The sequence below is a fragment of the Bactrocera latifrons genome, unplaced genomic scaffold (assembly GCF_001853355.1).
Source record: "Bactrocera latifrons isolate USDA-ARS-PBARC rearing strain unplaced genomic scaffold, ASM185335v1 scaffold_18, whole genome shotgun sequence".
NCBI lineage: Eukaryota > Metazoa > Arthropoda > Insecta > Diptera > Tephritidae > Bactrocera > Bactrocera latifrons.
This window is the reverse complement of record NW_017535296.1, coordinates 2,030,665-2,050,156: the sequence shown is the minus strand read 5'-3', so window position 1 is coordinate 2,050,156 and position 19,492 is coordinate 2,030,665. Positions and strand designations below refer to the sequence as shown.

General features: G+C 33.9%; 1 protein-coding gene across 1 annotated transcript; it reads left to right on the top strand.

Annotated features, from left to right (window-relative positions):
- The first annotated feature begins 8,896 nt into the window (after nucleotides 1–8,896).
- LOC108967191 (leucine-rich repeat-containing protein 40-like) lies at nucleotides 8,897–15,892 on the top strand. Its single transcript, XM_018930470.1, has 4 exons — nucleotides 8,897–8,956; nucleotides 14,842–14,965; nucleotides 15,120–15,292; nucleotides 15,512–15,892. The coding sequence occupies exons 1-4, from the start codon at nucleotides 8,897–8,899 to the stop codon at nucleotides 15,890–15,892; spliced, it is 738 nt and encodes a 245-aa protein (XP_018786015.1).
- Nucleotides 15,893–19,492: the final 3,600 nt, after the last annotated feature.

Sequence of the window (19,492 nt, the reverse complement as noted above, 5' to 3'; positions counted from 1 at the left end):
AAGCAAAGCAATTCAATGCAGATCTGTGTATGTGTGCATGTGAAACCGGCGGCTTACCCTGCTATGTCTTGCAGTTGCAACATTGTATAATAGATATTGCAGTTGAGGTGACAAAATGAATTATAGCCCTGATTTTATACATTTAATACGAGAAAATTTATACGCTATAGATATTAAATTGCCACAGAAATGAATTTAAATTTTCGTGCAGCACACTACGAAGTTTTAATGGCACATTTGCGAAATTCATGCTTAAATCTGCACTTTTACAGTTATGAAGGTTTGCGTTTCAGCTTAGCGCAACTTCAAAACTGTCGGATTTATGGAAGTAATCATAAAAACTGTGCGGGAAAAAGCAATGACTTTAGGTTGTTATTGCAGTGCAAATCTTAAAATGTCATTAAACATTTCTTTAACTGTAATTAAAACCATTAAAAATAAACATTTCATTGCATTTTCATTACGGTTATCAGTTTGAGGGGTGCGCAGTCTATAAATTCACCTTGCTGTAGTCATGCTTCGGCAGCGAAAAGGCAGAAATATCACTCTTTATAGTAAATAATGTCGCTTTTCCTCATTTCTACCCACCATTCATTGTCTTTGCTTTTGCTATTTTTCTTGCAAATTACAAAAGCTCGGGCAGGGCAAAGTTTTTCGTCATTGTAAGTCATAAAGCACGTCACATGACATGGCGATAAGTCGCTTTTTAATCATCGTAAAAATGCGCAAAAACCATCAACTTATTCATTCATTCAAATGAAAGCGGAAATAAAAGCGAGAAAAAAGAGAATATTGAGCCAACAAAAATTAAATGCACATTTTGCATGAATGAGTTGAGCATAGTAGTTGAAAGCAGTGTTGTGTGGTGTCTGGCGCGAGTATAAACGAAATTTGTGCAAAAATCATTAACAACGCGCGTTGACGATGTCGTTTTGTCAGTAATTATGCAAAAATGGAAATTGTATTCTATGGCAATACTCTTAAATTAATGCTGTGTGGCAAACTTAAGCCGAGTTAATGTGAGATTTGGTAGTGGCAGTAATTTGGTGTCAAGTTTTGCATACTACTTTAGGGGCCGCGGTAAAAATTGGAAGACGGGTGTGGCACCGCCCACTTTTAGGTGAAATTCCTTATCTCGGGAAATTCCTATTCTCTCACCTTCCAGTACACAAATCAAGAAGCAATTAAAATGATGGGATTAAGTTTTGTAAGTCTAACGATTTTAGGCTTTGTATGCCTTATGACAAAAATTTTTTCAAATCCAACCATAACTGTTCAGAACCCTAGGTACCGAATATGGGGTCCACATACCTTTAGTTGACTTTTTTTTAATATTGGTCAATGTGTGAGATATGCAATACATATACAGACGGAATCTTTCCTGCAGTAGTAATTCTGTGTATCAAAAAAGGGTGAAATCGGGTCAATACTTCCCTGAGCCCCCATATACCAGCCTTTCAGGTTGAGTTCTTCTTTTATGTCAATATTTTTGTGCTTTCAGGAAACCACTGACTTATTCTACGAGCTAGCCGTTATTGATACTATATCGACATATATATTATAAACACAATGTTTATTTCTAGCAGTCCACCTCTATTTTTTTTTTTTTTTTTTTTGTCAGTTATAACCCGTTAAACTCCACGCTTATTTGATTATTTGGGCTACTTTTCGGTAGTCTTTTCAGACAGTTAACTGCACGTGATGATTTCAAGAGATCTTGATTTCTTTTCTAACATTTTTAAAGTAATAACTTTTTCTGCATCTTTATATCTCTCACTGACCTCAGAGTATCTCGGTGCAAATCCTATGAACTTTTTTGTTACATAGAATATTTTAAGCCAAACATTAGTTCCTTATTTTCCCAAAATAATATTTATATACATACAAGTGCACATTTATTAAAAATGTAAATTTTTTGCTTTCAACCGCCGGATTCAACAGTTTAAACAATTTTATTACTCTTTTGGTTCGTCGTCAGATAACATTTAATGAGTCGCCCTTTAGGGTTAAACTTTTTAATAGCGCTAAAGTTGCAAAAAACGATTTCTATTGCGGACATTCACGGTGTAAGCACGCTGTCATTAAAATGTGTGTATGCAAATCGAGGCATTACATGGACGACGCGTACAACTGGGGCTGAGATCATTACACAATTGTTGTCTATGTGTTCTCGTGTCCACTGCTGGTCATAAGGTAATTGCAGAAAGTTTGTCCAACCATATTAAATAAAGAAAGCTAAACGAGCGCTTTCTCCTTTGACGGAAGCTGGTAGAGGTCAAACGACGCGGGGTAGGACTTATAATATGATAGCGAAAAGGTAGTTGAATATATATCTTGTATATATGTTCCATAATATTTTTATATAATAGATAATATGAAAACAAATGTAGATAAAGAAATCATTGTTAGGAAAAATGCATTCAGAATGAAGCTCTTGAAGGCGGTGGAAGCAGAGACGGAAAAACTTTCTCATTTACCACAAGATAGTTGAGGTCAGCGGAAATCATTCGAAACTCTCTTCTCTTTTGATGGTTATGCGCCAAATGCGTAACCTACTGTATACAACTTCCTCAAAACCATAGGAGGATTGGGCAGACTTGTTACTAATGGTTGCTTTGGTAATGAAAATCGCTACTTAACTACTTTTACAGGCATACATCGATTTGTTAGATCTGGTGGCTAATTGGCTCTCGCTGTATCAAGGGGAGAAGATGTAAAAATATTTAACTTCTGGGGTCTTACTTATCCTTTAAAACTCTTACTATAAATTGTGTTATTCAATGCAGAATATTTACAGATGACTTCAAAACAAGTTTAGGACTTCTTGCTTCCTATCCAAAACCATGTCTCTTAGTAGAATTAAATACACTAAATACATATGTATATTGTAGATGTGTATTTTAAGCTTATCCAAGCTTATTTATTTTTTATTTTTTTACCAACTTTCAGATCGATTGGTGACTAAGCCTATAGTTGTAACCGGCTCTGATCAGATTGTCTTGGCTTTCTAATAGTTTTCGGTCTCTCCAATGTTCAGTCGTGAGCAAGTAGATATTTAGATAACTTATGAGGGTGATATTATACTATGTATCTTGGAGCCAACTATTGAGACTGTTGGATAATTTTGATATTCCCATCAAATTGAAAGCCGAACGAAAGCAAAATTTGACAAAAAGCATAGCTATAGTTGTGGACATTCTGGTAGTTATTTTACAATATATGGAAAATGAACAGCTCATTATATGGCAAAAAACCCAAAAACAGGAAAACTAAGTTTTTTCATATAAACAAAAAAAAAAAATATTTGAATGTAAACTCACAAATTCCACAAAGAGCGCAAGGAAAGTAATATCCGCACTGGCAGCGCAATTACGTGAGTAACTGGTCGCGACAGGACAAACACAAATGTCCAAACTATGAAGCCTTTTAAAAGAATGAACGCTTTTTGCTACAAGTGAAATGAGTTTTGTTTGTGTATGGATGTGGTTGTTGTGGCTCTATAACCTTCATGCTATGGATTTGAGTTTTGACTGTTAATATTTGTCACCGACATTTCGGTTAATGAAATAAAGTAGTGAGTTAAAGTACGAAAAGAAAATTCTCCAGTATAGATGCATACGTTATAACTGGTACAGGTACATTTCATATTTATATATTTACAATTTTTTATAGATGAACGCGTGTACACTTACTATTAATCTGTCTGTAGCGTTTTAGTCTTTGGAAAAATTTGTTTGCTTTTCTTTCTAATTATTCAATTGGACAAAGGACTTTCGGCAATATATCAAATGTCGTGCGAATTTTCACGCCAGACAACCAGACATTGACATACAAACAAACGTGCGCATTTGCGACATTTAAATGCAGGCAACCTTTATAGTCAAGACGGTACTGGCATTTATTAATTTGCTGTAATGTAGACGACTATAAAAGTGGAGGACAATTATAAATACTGCATACCGCTACTTACAAAATTGTAACTCCTTTTAAATTTGTACAATTTAATATGTTACATAAATAATTTAGTGAATAAGCAGAACAATAAATACTTAACACACAATTTTACTGCAAAATATAAGTAAACGTATTAACAATGCTGATTCCTGTATATGAGCTACTTTTTAAAAAGTCTACATACTCTCCAAACTTTTAAAATAGATATAAATTCCAACAAATCTATACTTAATTACTTTATTTTTTTGTAGACATTTTCAATTTCAATTGCAATTTGACAACTCTACAAACTCTCCACTTTATAAAAGTTATAGAAATTTCCGCAAAGTAAAGTTATTATTATTTTAGTGTCAATTTCCAAGCAAAAAAAAATTTTTTAACCAGTCTCCACACTCTCCAAAATGTTAAAGGGTCCCATTTCATTAACAATAGCTATTGGTATACAATTAAGTGTATACCGCTTAAGTGTTGATAGACTTAGGAAACATTTTCAGCAAATTCATAATTTTTACATACTCTCCAAACTTTTAAAATGGATTTAAATTCCAACAAATCTTTATTTAATTACTTTATTTTTTTGTAGACATTTTCATATGCAATTTGACAACTATACAAAGTATCCACTTTATAAGAGTTACAGAAATTTCCGCAGAATTAAGTTATTATTATTTTAATGTAAATTTCCAAGCAAAATAAAATTTTTAACAAGTCTCCAAACTCTCCAAAATGTTAAAGGGACCCGTTTCATTAAAAATAGCTATTGGTATACTATTAAGTGTATACCGTTTAAGTTTTGATAAACTTAGGAAACATTTTCAACACAATTTTTTATAAATTTTATTTATTATTGCACAAAATTCATAATTTCTACAAAATCTTATATTTGTTAATTAATACCTGGATATTAAAAGGGGATATTGAAATATATATATTATGTAACTGTATAAGTAAAAAAATTACTGATACCTCTTGCTCTAACGTAAATTTCTTCACACTTTACGCAGGCTACTTTGAGCTTGCTACTAATACCGTTCCTTTAATACGTAACAACTGAACTCTTAACTTACCGTAGTTCAAATTCCTCGCCACGTCTGCTTTGTAGTATTATTCAAAGGTGTCGAACACAAAAGTCTACCTTTTTGCAACGCCTCGGTGACTTTTGTTTGCTCAATCATTTACTGGGCGTTGCTTTGTACTGAAGTACTACTTTTTAGATGATTTTTAAGTGGCTTCAAAATCAAAAAAATACATATACTGTAATGCCCATTTAAACAAAGCTGTCACTTGCAAAACAATTTTTGCGTAAATAATTTTTGCAAATTTACGCTCGATGAAATTATATGTATGTATATATAAGAGTAAATATATACCGCTCAATGTACCTGTAATCCAACAGCTCAGCAGCTAAGTACGGATTTTCACGCTGTTCAACATTCAGACGCAAATTAAATTGGAATTATAACAAAAGCGCGCACCTCGGTTGCCGAGAAAAACAGCGAAAAACCTCATTTACCTGCAAAAAATAGCGCTTGCAAAATATAAAGGATATAAATAGGAAAAAGGATGTCGAAAGAAAAAAATGTGGAATTAATTCATGTAAACAAAAATCACAGACGCTCAAGTAATTGACCGCTGGGAAATGAACCCATAAAAAATTATAATCGCAAAGGTTGCACGAAAAGATGAAGAAGAAAAAAATCCATGAAAAACTTTTCGTTATAAAATTCTACAAAAGAGGAAATATTATAAAAAATGCATGAAAGTCAGCAAATACTAATGTTTTTATTTGTGTGAGTGAGTTAAAAATTTATTAATCGCATGTCAACAGCAAATGCCAAAAACAAGCAAATTATGAATGTCTAAATAAATTTCATAACACGAAAGCTGTCAAAATAGCAGAAAGAATGTGAAGCAAAATCAAAATACAATCAAACTGAGCGAAATTAGTACCTTTATAAACGTTGGCCAACACCTACCCGTGCTAATTATGGGCGCTAGCCAAGCGGGTGAGCAAATGAGGTGTTAAATATTTCACAACACTGTGGCGTTAGTCGCTTGATGTGACGCTTAACTAATGGCTATAAAGTCAATGGACTTGTCTGGCATTGCATGGGTGTTGCACGCAACTCGACTCGTGCAAATCGCTTTTTAAGCAGTCACGAGAAAGTAAACAAAAGTTCTGCATACTTTTATATTAGCGTAATATTAGCGTACTTTTGTTTGGCAGTAAAATATGAAGAGAGAGGAAAAAGTATTTTTATACAATTTTTTTAAGTCTTTCAGGTTTCGACTTTTTGCTAATGTTATAGTAAAGCCATTGTCTGTATTGCTGCTTGAAACCAAAAATTGTGACCAAATGAGAACTGTCTTATATATATATATATTATATATCTCAGTGGTGGATCCAAGGAGGGGTGGGGGTTTTGGTGTTAAAAATTTCGTATATTTAATATCGAACTAAATTCCGAAACAGAATCACTTTTGCTAATACGTTGCACTTTTATTTATAAAAAGGATATCTGAGGCCACCTATATACGTATAATATAGTAAAAATATGGCGCGGAAATACTCTGCTACCACCGCCAAAGTTTCTTCTTCGTATGTCTATCAGGTCTAAGCAGCCGGGAATGAGTGGAATTTATATTCTTATAAAGGTTCAACTCGCCAGTATTCCAACTTGGTTGGTTCTACTAAAAATTTTATTAAGAAGATCTGCTTGGCAGGAATCCAGTGACCACTCTCAATGCTAATAAACAATAAAGAGGTTGACTAGAAAATTTAGTAGAGTATGGGAAGAGTTGAAGGAACTATGTGCTGAAAGTTTACTGTAAGAAAGCTCATTAATATTGAAGAAAATTAAAACTAAAATTTTATATTATTCTTCAAACCTCAACTTGTACGAATATCTTGTACATATAATATGTTCACCATATAAGTTTTTGAACAATATTTTACCTTAGTATACTGGGGCGCTCAGAAAGAACGAGAAGGTAAGATTGTAGTACTATGCTTATATTGAACAAAATGAAGCGTATGGTACGCTATAAAGTACTTACGTACAAATTTAGAGATATCGAACTAAAATTTGCCTCAAAAAGCTACTCACTTGTCGGAACCGCCGGTTTTGGCAACTGGTTAATCGATGAAACTCAAGTCCTTGTTTTGATAGCATTTTTATTTGATAAAGTATTTTAACGAAATTTGGTCAAGATTATTATCCAAGGAAACACTAACAACATTGAACACAGAAGATAAAAATATATTTACAGCCTGTTATGTTATTAAAACTCATTTCTTTAGGCTCTTATAGCTTCAGTGCAGCCGAAATTAACAATTTACTTGTCTTATATTATATTTTGATTGTCATGATAAATTGTGCATTATTTTCTTATAATTTAAAAACTTCCTGGATCACAATACTTTGTACAATAGTTCACTTTCCTAAGTTAATACAGTTTTTCAAATCTAGCTGTAAAAGAATGTTTTGAAAATGACATTATTGGTTTCGTTTTTTGAAAAGCTTTTCATGTTCTTATCTTTCTAAGAACGTGTCGTTTGTTATGCGTTCCTCTATCCAGTGAAATGCTGAAAGTAAAAAATATTATAAACGATAGAATTGAAAATAAGTCGCAACAGTTTTACCTTCTTCAACTTAACTCTACCAAAGGATCTGGTTTATGCATACAGAAAATAGCAAATTAATTTAACATTATAGGAGCTGGTTTATAATATAGTGTATCAAAAGATCTTTCAGGCTTATTGTAAGTTAATATCATTAACCTATTAAAAAATGTCTATTATTACCAATATGCTTAATAAAAGTTAATTTATGATGTTAGTTGTTGTTGCAACCTCTAATACAAATTACTTAGCCACTTGGAAGCTGTTAATTTGTAGCGACCGCCTCGAATGGTTTCAAGCCATGCAAATGCAGATATTAAGCTATAAATAAGATAAATAGTCTACACCTTTTCAACTAACCACATTGCCATTATTATTAATAAATTAGCTGCAGTCACTAATATTGCATTAGAAGTTTACAAAATTCGGGAAAAAACAATTTGAAAGCATTACTAATTTAATGAAATGATGATGAGTCTCAACGCCGCCGAATAACAGCGATGTCGCGTCACAAAGTGCATGAGAACTGCTGCATCACTGCTATGGCAGCCACACAACAAATGAGTTAATTGCAACACGTTTCGATAGTAAAAATTGGTTATTGTAAAAACGAAGAAAAGTTCCTCTAAAACACTTTTGACATTTAAGCGTTTCTTTCACAACTTCCAACTAATCATGCCGACGAAGCATCGAAGATTAACGAAATGGGTTGAGTCAGTCAACTGAATTGCTGTCAAAATGCCATGCACAACTGATGCAACTGCTTAGTATGCAACACACACGTCGTCATTCTCCAGCTCCATTTAATAAGTTGCGCCCCAACTCGAGTCCCGGCAACACGCTTTCTTCAACTAGCCGATTTGTTATGCTGTTTAGGAAGCCAGTTAATCAAGTGTGCGATCATTAAAAGTTCACACGCCGATGAGTCATACGCCACAAAGATGCAACAGACACTCGGGAGAATTGGTAAACAAACGGTAAAAAAAAACATATTGAAAAGAATAAAGGTTTCAAAATAAACAGTTGGGCTGAAATGTGATACTGGCAAGAGATAGCGATCAATGCTTGTTAATACAATAGTTATATGTATGTGTATGTAGATATGTTTAAACCGGCATCTACAATAAATTGGTTTTACACACATTTGTAGATTGTAACATCGTTTGCTTACCTTCTCAGTAGTTCCAAGCTGCGAACGCGCATCGCTCGGCGCAGCAATTATCAACATCGGTCACAGTCATCAGTCAATGTACGCACCGATGAGCGGCGATCTCGTCAAATAATTATAGAACAGTTAGACCGAATTAAAGTGAACGAAAAATGTACGAAACACCTTCACTTCGTATAGTCACACTGCTTGCCGATGGTGGTGACTACACTGTAAGGAAAAGAGAGCAAGGCTTTCTGCAAAGCATTTTTTAACCTTAGAACGATCCGTATACTTTAATTTCAAAGAAATTTATATTTTTGAGCCCTACAAATGGATTTAAGTTGGAGAAATCAAAAATAAAGTTAACAGACAGTTATGAACTCTGTGAAAACTAGTAGCGAATAAATATTGCTGACTTTGAATCCGAAGAATGCAGTAGTAACATTGTAGTAGTAGAATATCCGTACAAGACAAGGTAGATAAGCTATCTATTGACACAGCTGATTTTATTGAATTTTCTCGGAGCCAATTTCACACTTAACTGCTTTACCCTTATAGATTTCAACACCTAATAAAGTAGAGCTTGTTTGTAAAATTAAATTTTTCGAATAGTTTTTGTTTGGTGCCCTATCGAAAATGAAAGATTGAAAACAAAATTTTCTGAATATTTTACTGTTTTATAAAGGGTAAAAATTCAGTTTAAGCAAAACTGAAATTATGTGATATGCATGGAGAAGGTGTGTTGACGGAACGTTCAAAATTGGTTTGCAAAATTTCGTTCTCAAAATATCTATCTTGAGGATGGGAAGCGCAAGAGATCATGGTCTAAAAAGACCCCATTATTCTTCAGAATTGGCACCATGACACTTGTGCTTGTTCCGTTCTCTGCAAAATGTTTTGGTTGGGAGAACCTTCTTCTCAAATCGAAACGTCAAAAACCATTATAACAGTTTTTGTCCTCCGAGGATTAAACATTTTGTGAAAGTTGAATCAATCTATTGCCGGAAAGGTATTGGATCAAAATGGATAAAATATAATTTTATCAAATGTGCAATAAAAAATCGTTTTCGAAATTACTTAGTGAACAACTCAAATACTATTTTTCTAGAAAATATTCTGGGTAGCCATATTTAATGGTCTTTTTATTGCAGGAACAGAACAGAAGATTTTACTTCACGTTTTCAACGACTTTATAAACAATCTATCTATGAATTTTTCCGGAAAGTTCAGTTCAACTTTCTACGAAGAAAAATTTTATGTTCGACGACAATTGAGGCATTTAAGTTCAGTTTCTCTCTTTCTCTCTCTCTTTATATTGCGATAATAATATGATGCAACTTAAAATATGGAAAAAACACCACTTTCTCATTTCACTTATATGAAATATGAGGTATTTCTATTTCCTCATAAATAAAGAAATATTCAGAAAATAAAACAGAATTGGGTGACAAGGCGCTCTATATATATAATATATTTTTTATTTCTCCCAGTGTAGTAAGTGTGTCTCATTTGATCCACATGCTTTTCATTTGAGCACATGTGTAAATAAACAGCAACAATGACAAAGATATACAGCATTCGCTTGAATGTGGGCACAAAGTATTTGTAGCAACAATATGTACACTACAAATATTACCCTAAAAAATAAATAAGTAAAGAAAATTCAATTAGCAACGCAAACAAATCGAACGATCCCGACACAGATCAAATACTTTGGATCGCAGTGGATGAGATGTGTGGCAGAAGAATCACTTTGCATGTTGTTGCTGATGATCAAAGCTGACTAATAGGCTAAATTTCATCAATTTTCGTTGGTTTCTATTTGTTTTCTGCATTAATATTCCCACATTTAACAACCAAATGAGAATTTTATTATTTGCTTAAGGAGGCTTTCGGGCTTTGAATAAATAGCTGTATATAAATAGGGAAATATGATAAAAACATAATGCAAGGCATAAAATTGTAGCGAGTGGCTATGCAAATAAAATTGTTTAAGTTAAATTTTGTAAAGATTAAGTATATTTCCAGCGATGATTTCGGGATCACGAAAATATTTTGTGCTAAAGCTGTTAGGGATGAAGGGTATTCTGCAATTGATTGCAGGGTCATTCTCCAATTTGCTCTGTTCCTTAGAAGAGTTTTAATCGCAAATTTATAAACTTTTGATTTTCTTTTTTAAATCACTTCGGGATCAATCCCGATTTTTCGGGATTTCCTTTTATTATTTGTATATATATTTTTTTTGTCAAATAGTTTTTTAATTTACCATATTTTATATTTATAAATTTGATTTTGTGGAAAAATCCCTATTTGATCAGTCCCGAATTTTCTGAATTATTTTTAATGCTATGTATAATATATTTTGCATTAGTAAAGTTTTGGTTCTACGCGAATACCACTTCGGGATCAGTCCCGATTTTTCGGAATTCCATAAAAAAATTTGGAAATTGATCAATAATGCTTTATCTGCTCTTACATACACACACATATGTTACATATCTGTTTATTTAGTAGCAGTATGTAAAGTGATATACGGTCTATGTGCCACACCGCGGTCATTGCGGTCAACAAAAAGTCGTTACAAAAGTATTTTTTTTTTTTATTTCGATCATTTCTTGCATCTCTTATCGCTTACTTGCATCTGTTAACACGTCGCATACAATCATCTGTTGACTGGTTGACTCATTATACACCTTTTCCTCCAAATGTTTACATACGCCATAGCAGGAACACATCGTGTACCTATTCGAACACAAGTTATATACACGAAAAATTCAAGTATGGCGAGGAAAAACAAAGTTTTGTACGTATTGCGGCACAAACGGCGGCTAATTGACATTTGTTAATCGTTTTTCTTCTAACTATAATTGTTGTTGTTTTTTATTATTTACACGAAATAATTTCAGATCACCCACAATGACCAGTAAACGATGACGAAAATGCCTTTAGTGGTAATGAGCGGTAAATAAAACATAATAACGTTCAAGTATTGTATTTCTTCTTTCTCTACTTGCATACTTCTTGTTTACCATTAATTCTTCCAACAACCACAGGTCATTGTTTTCCCAAAACTTTATTCCATTCACTCCGTTTAATATCATCATATTATATTTTTTGCCCTTTGATGACTAATCGTCAACAAACTATTCTTTTGACTGCTCCGCATACAAAGTGTTCCAACATTGCTTTTGTTATTGGCCCCACAGTCTTGTTTGCATTTTCCGATTTTTATCTCACGCTCAGCCAACGACCGGATACATAGTAATGCATGGTAATTCTCATCAATCAGTTCGCATTGGCATTATGAATTTTTTATTAGCATCTACTTTTTGTTTACTTTACCGTGCTAGATGATTATTTGCTTTTCGTATTGTATTATTCCACATTCAATTTCGTATGTGTGAGGTTAATTATGCGCGGATAATTGTAATTTGGTTGTACGGAAAGGATTAAGTTGATGAAGGTGGCATTAGAGTCAATGATCGGGAAATAATTGAATTAAAATACAAATTTTTTTTAAATTTTATCTTAAAATCTTTATAAGAATCCTTAGTCAGTTTGTTAATATTTAATGTGTTAAACATCAAGTGCTGAGTGTGGTTCTCCACAACTCTTTGATGAAAAAACTTTGACAACCAGATCAAGTAGGTTATTGCGGCGGTATATAAGTTAGCATGTGTGTATTCTCGAAACTACTTATATTTAAAAACTACTTACAAAAATGTATTATTATCCCGATAAGATCCTATTATAATCAAGACTGGCAAGAGGATACACCAACAATAGCAACCCCTAACCCTAAAATGTAAGCATTAATTTCACTTAACACGTATAGGTGGATCGTAAATATATTCGAGTACAATAAAGGATTTTAAAAAGGTCTTCATTATAAGAAACTTAACTGAGGTTATAAAAACTATTAGGCCTCATCTTTTAGCTACTTGAAATCAAAATTAATATCATTATTTATTTTGTCGCTTTCAAAGAAATCCCTACCAGATGCAAAACACTTATGCCAATAATTTTTCCAGTCCTGAAAAGACTTTTGATAAGCACTTTTGGAATGGTCTTCAGCGAATTTTGTTTTATACCTTCGAACCACTGAAGACGGATTCCACGGAGTGGCAATTTCAGTTTGAGGAAGAAGAAAAAATTCGACTGAGCCAATTCTGATGACTACGGTGTTTGATCGATAGTGTTCATTGAGTCACAATCGTGGCTCTATGCGAAGGTGCATTAGCATCATGTCTAATCCATGAATTGTTATTCAACTACTCCAGCCGTTTTTGACGGGTGTTCGCATGCAAGCACCTCAATACGGACAAATACAACTCCTTATTGACCGTTTGTCCCTCAGCAATAAATTCGTGATGTACAAAAATCATATCAAAACAACAGTGAGCATAATCTTGATTTTTGAGCGACTTTGGCGTGTTTTTTGGTCTCGGCTATTTTTTTTTTTCTCCAATCCGTTGGTTATTGACTTGTTTGTCTGTCAAACTCATAAACCCATGTCTCATCGACAGTTTATATGCTCTCCATGAATATTAGATCAGAATTCGCATGATCAAACATGTCCAAAGGGACCTGTTTACGTCACTCTCTTTGAAAAAAATCTGCATTATCATGACAAATTGAGCACGAACGCGTTTCATTCCCAAAATCATTCGAACGGACTCGCGAGAGATGTCGCGCTCTCTACCCATCCCTCTAATACTTGCTTGACGATATTTCAATACCATGCCCATCACTTTTTTAATATTTTTGTTTATTTGGTTAAAAATACAAAATTTGAGATTTTTTTATCATAATGTTTTACTACCATTACCATATACTTGCCGACGGCAAATTTCCAAAGCAATGTTGTAATATTCCAATGTTTCACTTATTATTTTGGAAAATACGTACCTTTGCACACTCCGAGCCCCCTCCGTTCTATCCCTCTGCCGTTGTGCCTGTTGGTCGCTAAAGAAGACATCTTCATCTTTTGAAAAGGTACTTAGTTTTCTTTAAAGCTAATTTCATCAAAATATTGATGATTTCAATCCATATTCTGTAAAAATTCTTTGCTTAATAATATTGTAGTAAAAAGGCATGTATCAAGTATTTAAAGGGCAAGCCTTTTTAATATGTAATTTATTTGAACAGCACTGATGGATTTAGAAGAAGCCATATTGAGGAAAACTCTATTAGAAGAAATGTATTTTTCATTGCAACGTCGAGTTCTACATATCAATAGTGGGTCGATAAGAGCATGATTGGCTTGGTTCTTATATATCCACTATGTTATCCGGTCTTTACACAATGGAAAACTTCCCATTCCTCGCTATGGTGAATTATTTTCTATGAACAATTCGCTGAAAGGGAAGCTTGTGAAAATCAATAAGGTCGAGGGTTCCATATGGGTAGCACTATGAAATTACCTTCAGTATCAACAAGTTATCGGTCAATAGGGGGCGTATATGATGATTCTAACTATGCTAAATTATACCGCAATCCGAACTTCTTTTATAGGAATATTTTAATTGCATAACGCACAAGGTTATATTGGTTATGATTTTGGTTATCTGTATTAGTTCAACTTCTTCAATTTTATAAATTGAATTCAAATTCAACATTATCGACTAATTCATCAATTCTTTGCTGTACATTGAAATATTATTAAAACAGGTAGAGATAGTTGTGATACCGTCGAAATAATAAAAATTTAAATTAGAAATTTAATAATTTAAATTTTTTTTTATAAAAATTTAAATTTATGTACTACCAGTAATATCATATGTGTTTTTAATTTGACTCGTTTTTTATTTTATACCAGCATTTTTTTAATTTTTCTGGATACAATTTTTTTTATAAAAATTTAAATATATGTACTACCAGTAATATCATATGTGTTTTTAATTTGACTCGTTTTTTATTTTATACCAGCATTTTTTTAATTTTTCTTTTACGGCCTAACCTAAAAATGTAATTAAAAGCTTTTATTAAAATTACACACATTCTATACATACATAAGTATTTAGTATTTGATGAACATTATATTCTAACACTATTAGTAACTATTAATGCATTGTGGCTTTTGGTTTATGGTATAAAATTATTATCTTACTAAAAGGATGCTTCACATAACTCACTTACGGGGCTACCGAATGGTATTGGCTTTCTGGTGCGCGTATCTGAGCTTTTACTCTCACATAACCACATAAAAGAACTGCCCTCCGACCTGGTGAATATGCGTTGTAAGTTGATCAAATAACCAAATCAAATCAAATATGCCTTACAAATAAACAAATATACATGCATACATACATACATGTGACTATTTATATATGAACCGTATATGTACATACTTTGGAAAAATACTAAAATATATTTTGTCTGTTACAATTGAAGCGTTGCAAAAATTGGATCTGAATCATAACGACTTGATAGCTTTGCCCGAGGATATGGGCAGTCTGCGCAAATTGTTATGTTTATATCTGCAGCACAATGATATAACGCAATTACCCACTTTCGAGGGTTGTCAGAATTTGCAGGAATTATACGTTGCCAATAACTTAGTTGGGGTGAGTAAGTCACATATGTTCATACAGTTAAATCTGCAATCAGCCTAAATGTTGGCTAACACTTACTAACGTTGTGAATATTTGATTTTAAAATTTAATATGCTCAACGCCTTCTTTTTTTATTTTATTTTTTTTTTTTAAGAAAAAAATTTTAATTTTTTTTCTTGTAAAATTATTTATTTTCATATTTTTTACAAACTGTGCTATTTTTCTTTTTAGAAATTACCGGAGAGTTTTTGCTCAAACTTGCCACATTTGAAAATTCTCGATTTGCGCGATAACAAAATTACGAAAATTCCGGACGAAATTTCGCTACTGAAAAATCTCATTCGGCTCGATCTTACCAATAATTCCATAAGCAGTCTGCCCCTGTCGTTGGGCTCATTAGCGCATTTGGTTAGCCTGCAAATCGACGGTAATCCCATCAAGTCCATCCGTCGTGACATACTCCAGTGCGGTACAAATCGTATATTGCGTACATTGCGCGAACGTGCGCGTGCTTCNTTTAAATTTTTTTTATTATTTACTTTTCAAATCTTAAATAGTGATTGCGTGAAACTTCAAAAATTATTGAAGACATCACCAAAATGCCGGAAATGAAATATTTGGGCAGTCTATGAACAAAAATTCTTGTTTTTGTAGATTTTATAAAATTGTTTGCTTCTGTATTTTGTTTCAATATTTTTTTGTTTTCTGTTTCTGTTTCTGTTTCTAGATATTTATTTCTTCTCAATTCAATATTTATTTGCTTACCCCTTACCTTTCGTAAATTTTTCACAAAATATTTAAATTTATTGCGTCTTTCAAAAAAGCCTCAAGTTGTTTCACCGTTGAAGACTTTTAGTCATTAATCAATAAAACCAGTTCATATGTCATAGCAAAAAGGCAACCCTTTAAGACACACACACTTTCATGCAGTTTCATGATGCAGCGATGCAGAAGTCAACGCGGCGCAGGCAATTATGAGAAGTTGCTTAAATCAACAAATGCCACACGTTAATGTGGCAATTAATCACGAGCATATTTATTTAGAATACCGAAAAATACTCCTTGAGTGTGTGTGTGTATGAGTGGGGGGAAAAAGGTGTACAAAGGATGTGCGAGCTAAGCTTTGTGCATAAATAATTACCACACGATTATGGGTTGAGCGGAAGAACGGGCAGGCGGGCACAGTGAAAGTCGTTGTGGTTGTGGTTGAAGTGGCGAGTGCTAACGGTACTTGCCAGAATACAGAAAAGGCGCTGATGCATACGTCAATTTTAGGCGCTTAACCAGCGCGAATGGCAGTGAATTTGTAGTATACTTTTAGGCTGTGTATAGCGAGTGTGTTAAATTAAGCTAAACCTGTGGCTACATAATTCATCAAAAAGTTGCTGCTTTTGGTGTAGTGAGGGTAGCATATTCAAACATTTGTTTATGTTTACATTAGTGTCTGAAGCGCTGCGCCTGTTAATGTCGTTGCGTTGAAATTCACGCGTTGTTAACTCTTTCGAAAGCGCTAACTGGATTAAAAGTATCATAGCAGAGAGGCAGCATTTAAAATTAACACTTTGCAGGCATATATTTTGGTCAAGCAAGCGTGACATTTTGAGTGAAAATCGCGTTGTGGCGCACAAAAAGGGTTATGTAAGCCATTAGCTTGGCTTTTGAGTGGTTTATGGAATAAAGCATAGCTTTGGAGTATGTTTTAGCAGACATATCGTAATTGCCTTCAACTGTCGATTTAAGTGGCATTTTTAATGCTTTTAACGTGTAAAGCGGGTGCAAAAAAATATTATTTTTGATTAATTAGGAGATTAAGTAACGGTACTAAAAAGGGGGTGGATAATACATACAAAGGCCATAAATATTATTAAAAGATTTTTGTGTGACCCCAGCCCGGGCTTGCAGACTTTGCACTGAAAAGGATCGCAGGACAGTTCGAATTTCCATTGCAAACCAGTCACTAATCTGGTCAATAATGAAGGCTTGGGACTTCAGCAGCCTCCCTAAAGAAGATAGGTTCTGTTTAGTTTCATAGTCCTTGGAGAGTTTCTTTAAGTTCTTGCTATGAATAAATGCCAGCTTTTGAAAGCCAGTTTGGAATATTTGATGTATTTGGTACTGGAATCAGGAGAAGACAAAACCTTCTTGAAGTTCTAGAAGATCTGGTAAAAAGAAATATTATTTTTAAAATTCGAGTCGAAGGTTTTATTTAGCATTATTAGAATGAGCCGATTTAAGTTAAATATATTCCACTTGGTTTGATAACTTTTCATATTAGAAACATAAGCTTTGCTTGAGGCGACTTTTAACTAACTAAATCAATAGTTTTGACTATAAAGTGAATGCATAAAAGCCTTTCCGATAGAACACAATTCCTCCCGCATTGATCAAATGTGGCCGATTAAGGCTGATTACTTCCTTCAGATGATCCAATTTTTGACCATACTGTTTGGGATGAAAAGCATGACAATATTGGAGCAGCCCATAGTACCATAGATGATTTCCTAATCCCACCAATCAAATATCACTATTTTTTTATTATGCCTTATGCCTTATTACAAACGGGTTTTGTGTAATATTAGGTTGTCAAAAAAGTCTTGCGGTATTTTCGCTAGTTGGCACTGAGAGCGCATAGTTCTAGTTTTATTCGTCGCATCGGGTCATGCTATACCTTTTTGGAAAGTTTATTTCACGCACTAATACGCGTTTGATTGGTTGTCGTTTCTATTAAGTCGTTCGTGAGTTATAGTGTCGCAAATATGGAGCATAATAAAGAGAAAATACGGCATACATATTTTACAGTAATACTACGATAAAGGCAAAAATGCATCTCAAGCCGCCAATAAAATTTGTGCAGTTTATGGACCCGATACAGTTTCCATTTACACCGCAAAACGATGGTTTCAACGTTTTCGTTCTGGTGTAGAGGTGGTCGAAGATGCGCCACGCTCCGGAAGGCCTGTCGTCCAAAATTGCAATAAAATCGCTGAATTGGTCGAAAAAGACCGGCATACAGGAAGCATATGTACTATCTATTTTAGAATCAGGACCAAGAACACTTTTACGTGCAATATTCCTGGATTTCTGAAATCATCTATAAGATTTGGATTTCTTTTATTCTAATATTCTGAAACATGTCAGAAATTATTCATATAACGCTCATATCCAGAAAGAAAATGACTTATATTTGAAGTAAGTCCCTTCCGCCGCGGTTATTTAAAAGCAGAAATATTCAATGTTTCAAAACAAAACTTATTCGAAACGAAGTGTACACCGTTGAGGTAAAGTTAGTTCACTAAGTCTTCAAACTGACAGCACCATTTTTAGTCAAGCTAACAAGGCAACAAAAGCGATGACTTACTCAAAGTTAAAATTGCATCGGATAAAGACACTTTTGAAGCGAGTTGTAAGCAAAATGCGTCTACCAAGTTGCCACCATAACACCAACGAAACTAAAGCAACGCCAACAATGGGCAGAGGCAACAACAACAAACGCGTTTTACAACAAAAAATATGTACTTAGCACCCACTGAATGGATCTATATGCAAGTGCAATGCAGTCCTATAGACTTTATGAAGTAATTGCTCTTGCGGCTGGTGGACACACTTGACATTCACTTCGCAAAGCGGCAACAACTGTATAGATGCGCACATAAGTGCAACTGCTACAAACATGTGTAAACAGCAAAGGCGCAATGCAACATTCAATCACTTACTTACGCCAAACTCATCCATCCATTTGGTCAACACCGCGGACAAGTTGACATATAAAGAAAAGTGTGACTGCCGGTGCTGCATAGACAGCTGCGCCAAAGTTTGATGGACGGGTGCTAATTGTTTATGCCAATCGCGTCGGCGCACCACGCAAATATGGCGAAAAGCAGGTAAACAAGAAAAAAAAAAAACGACGGACGGACGGTCGCATGGTTTGCAACTAACAATGGCTGCAGACGCAGGTGCTGAGCGCCTTTGTTGGCATGAAGCCATGCATCCATTCAGTGATTTGTTTTCGCTTTTGCTGGAAAATTTGTGCAGATCTGCACGATTTGTCGTGTATTTTAAGAATTGAGATTTTTTCATAAGCTTTTTTGTTGTTTATATCACATCATCTTCCCCGTTTGTAGTTTGTTGTTGATACTCATCTACTTATATTATCATTTATTAGTGCTACAACTCAATTGTTGACAATTTGTCTGTCATAACATTCTTAATGTA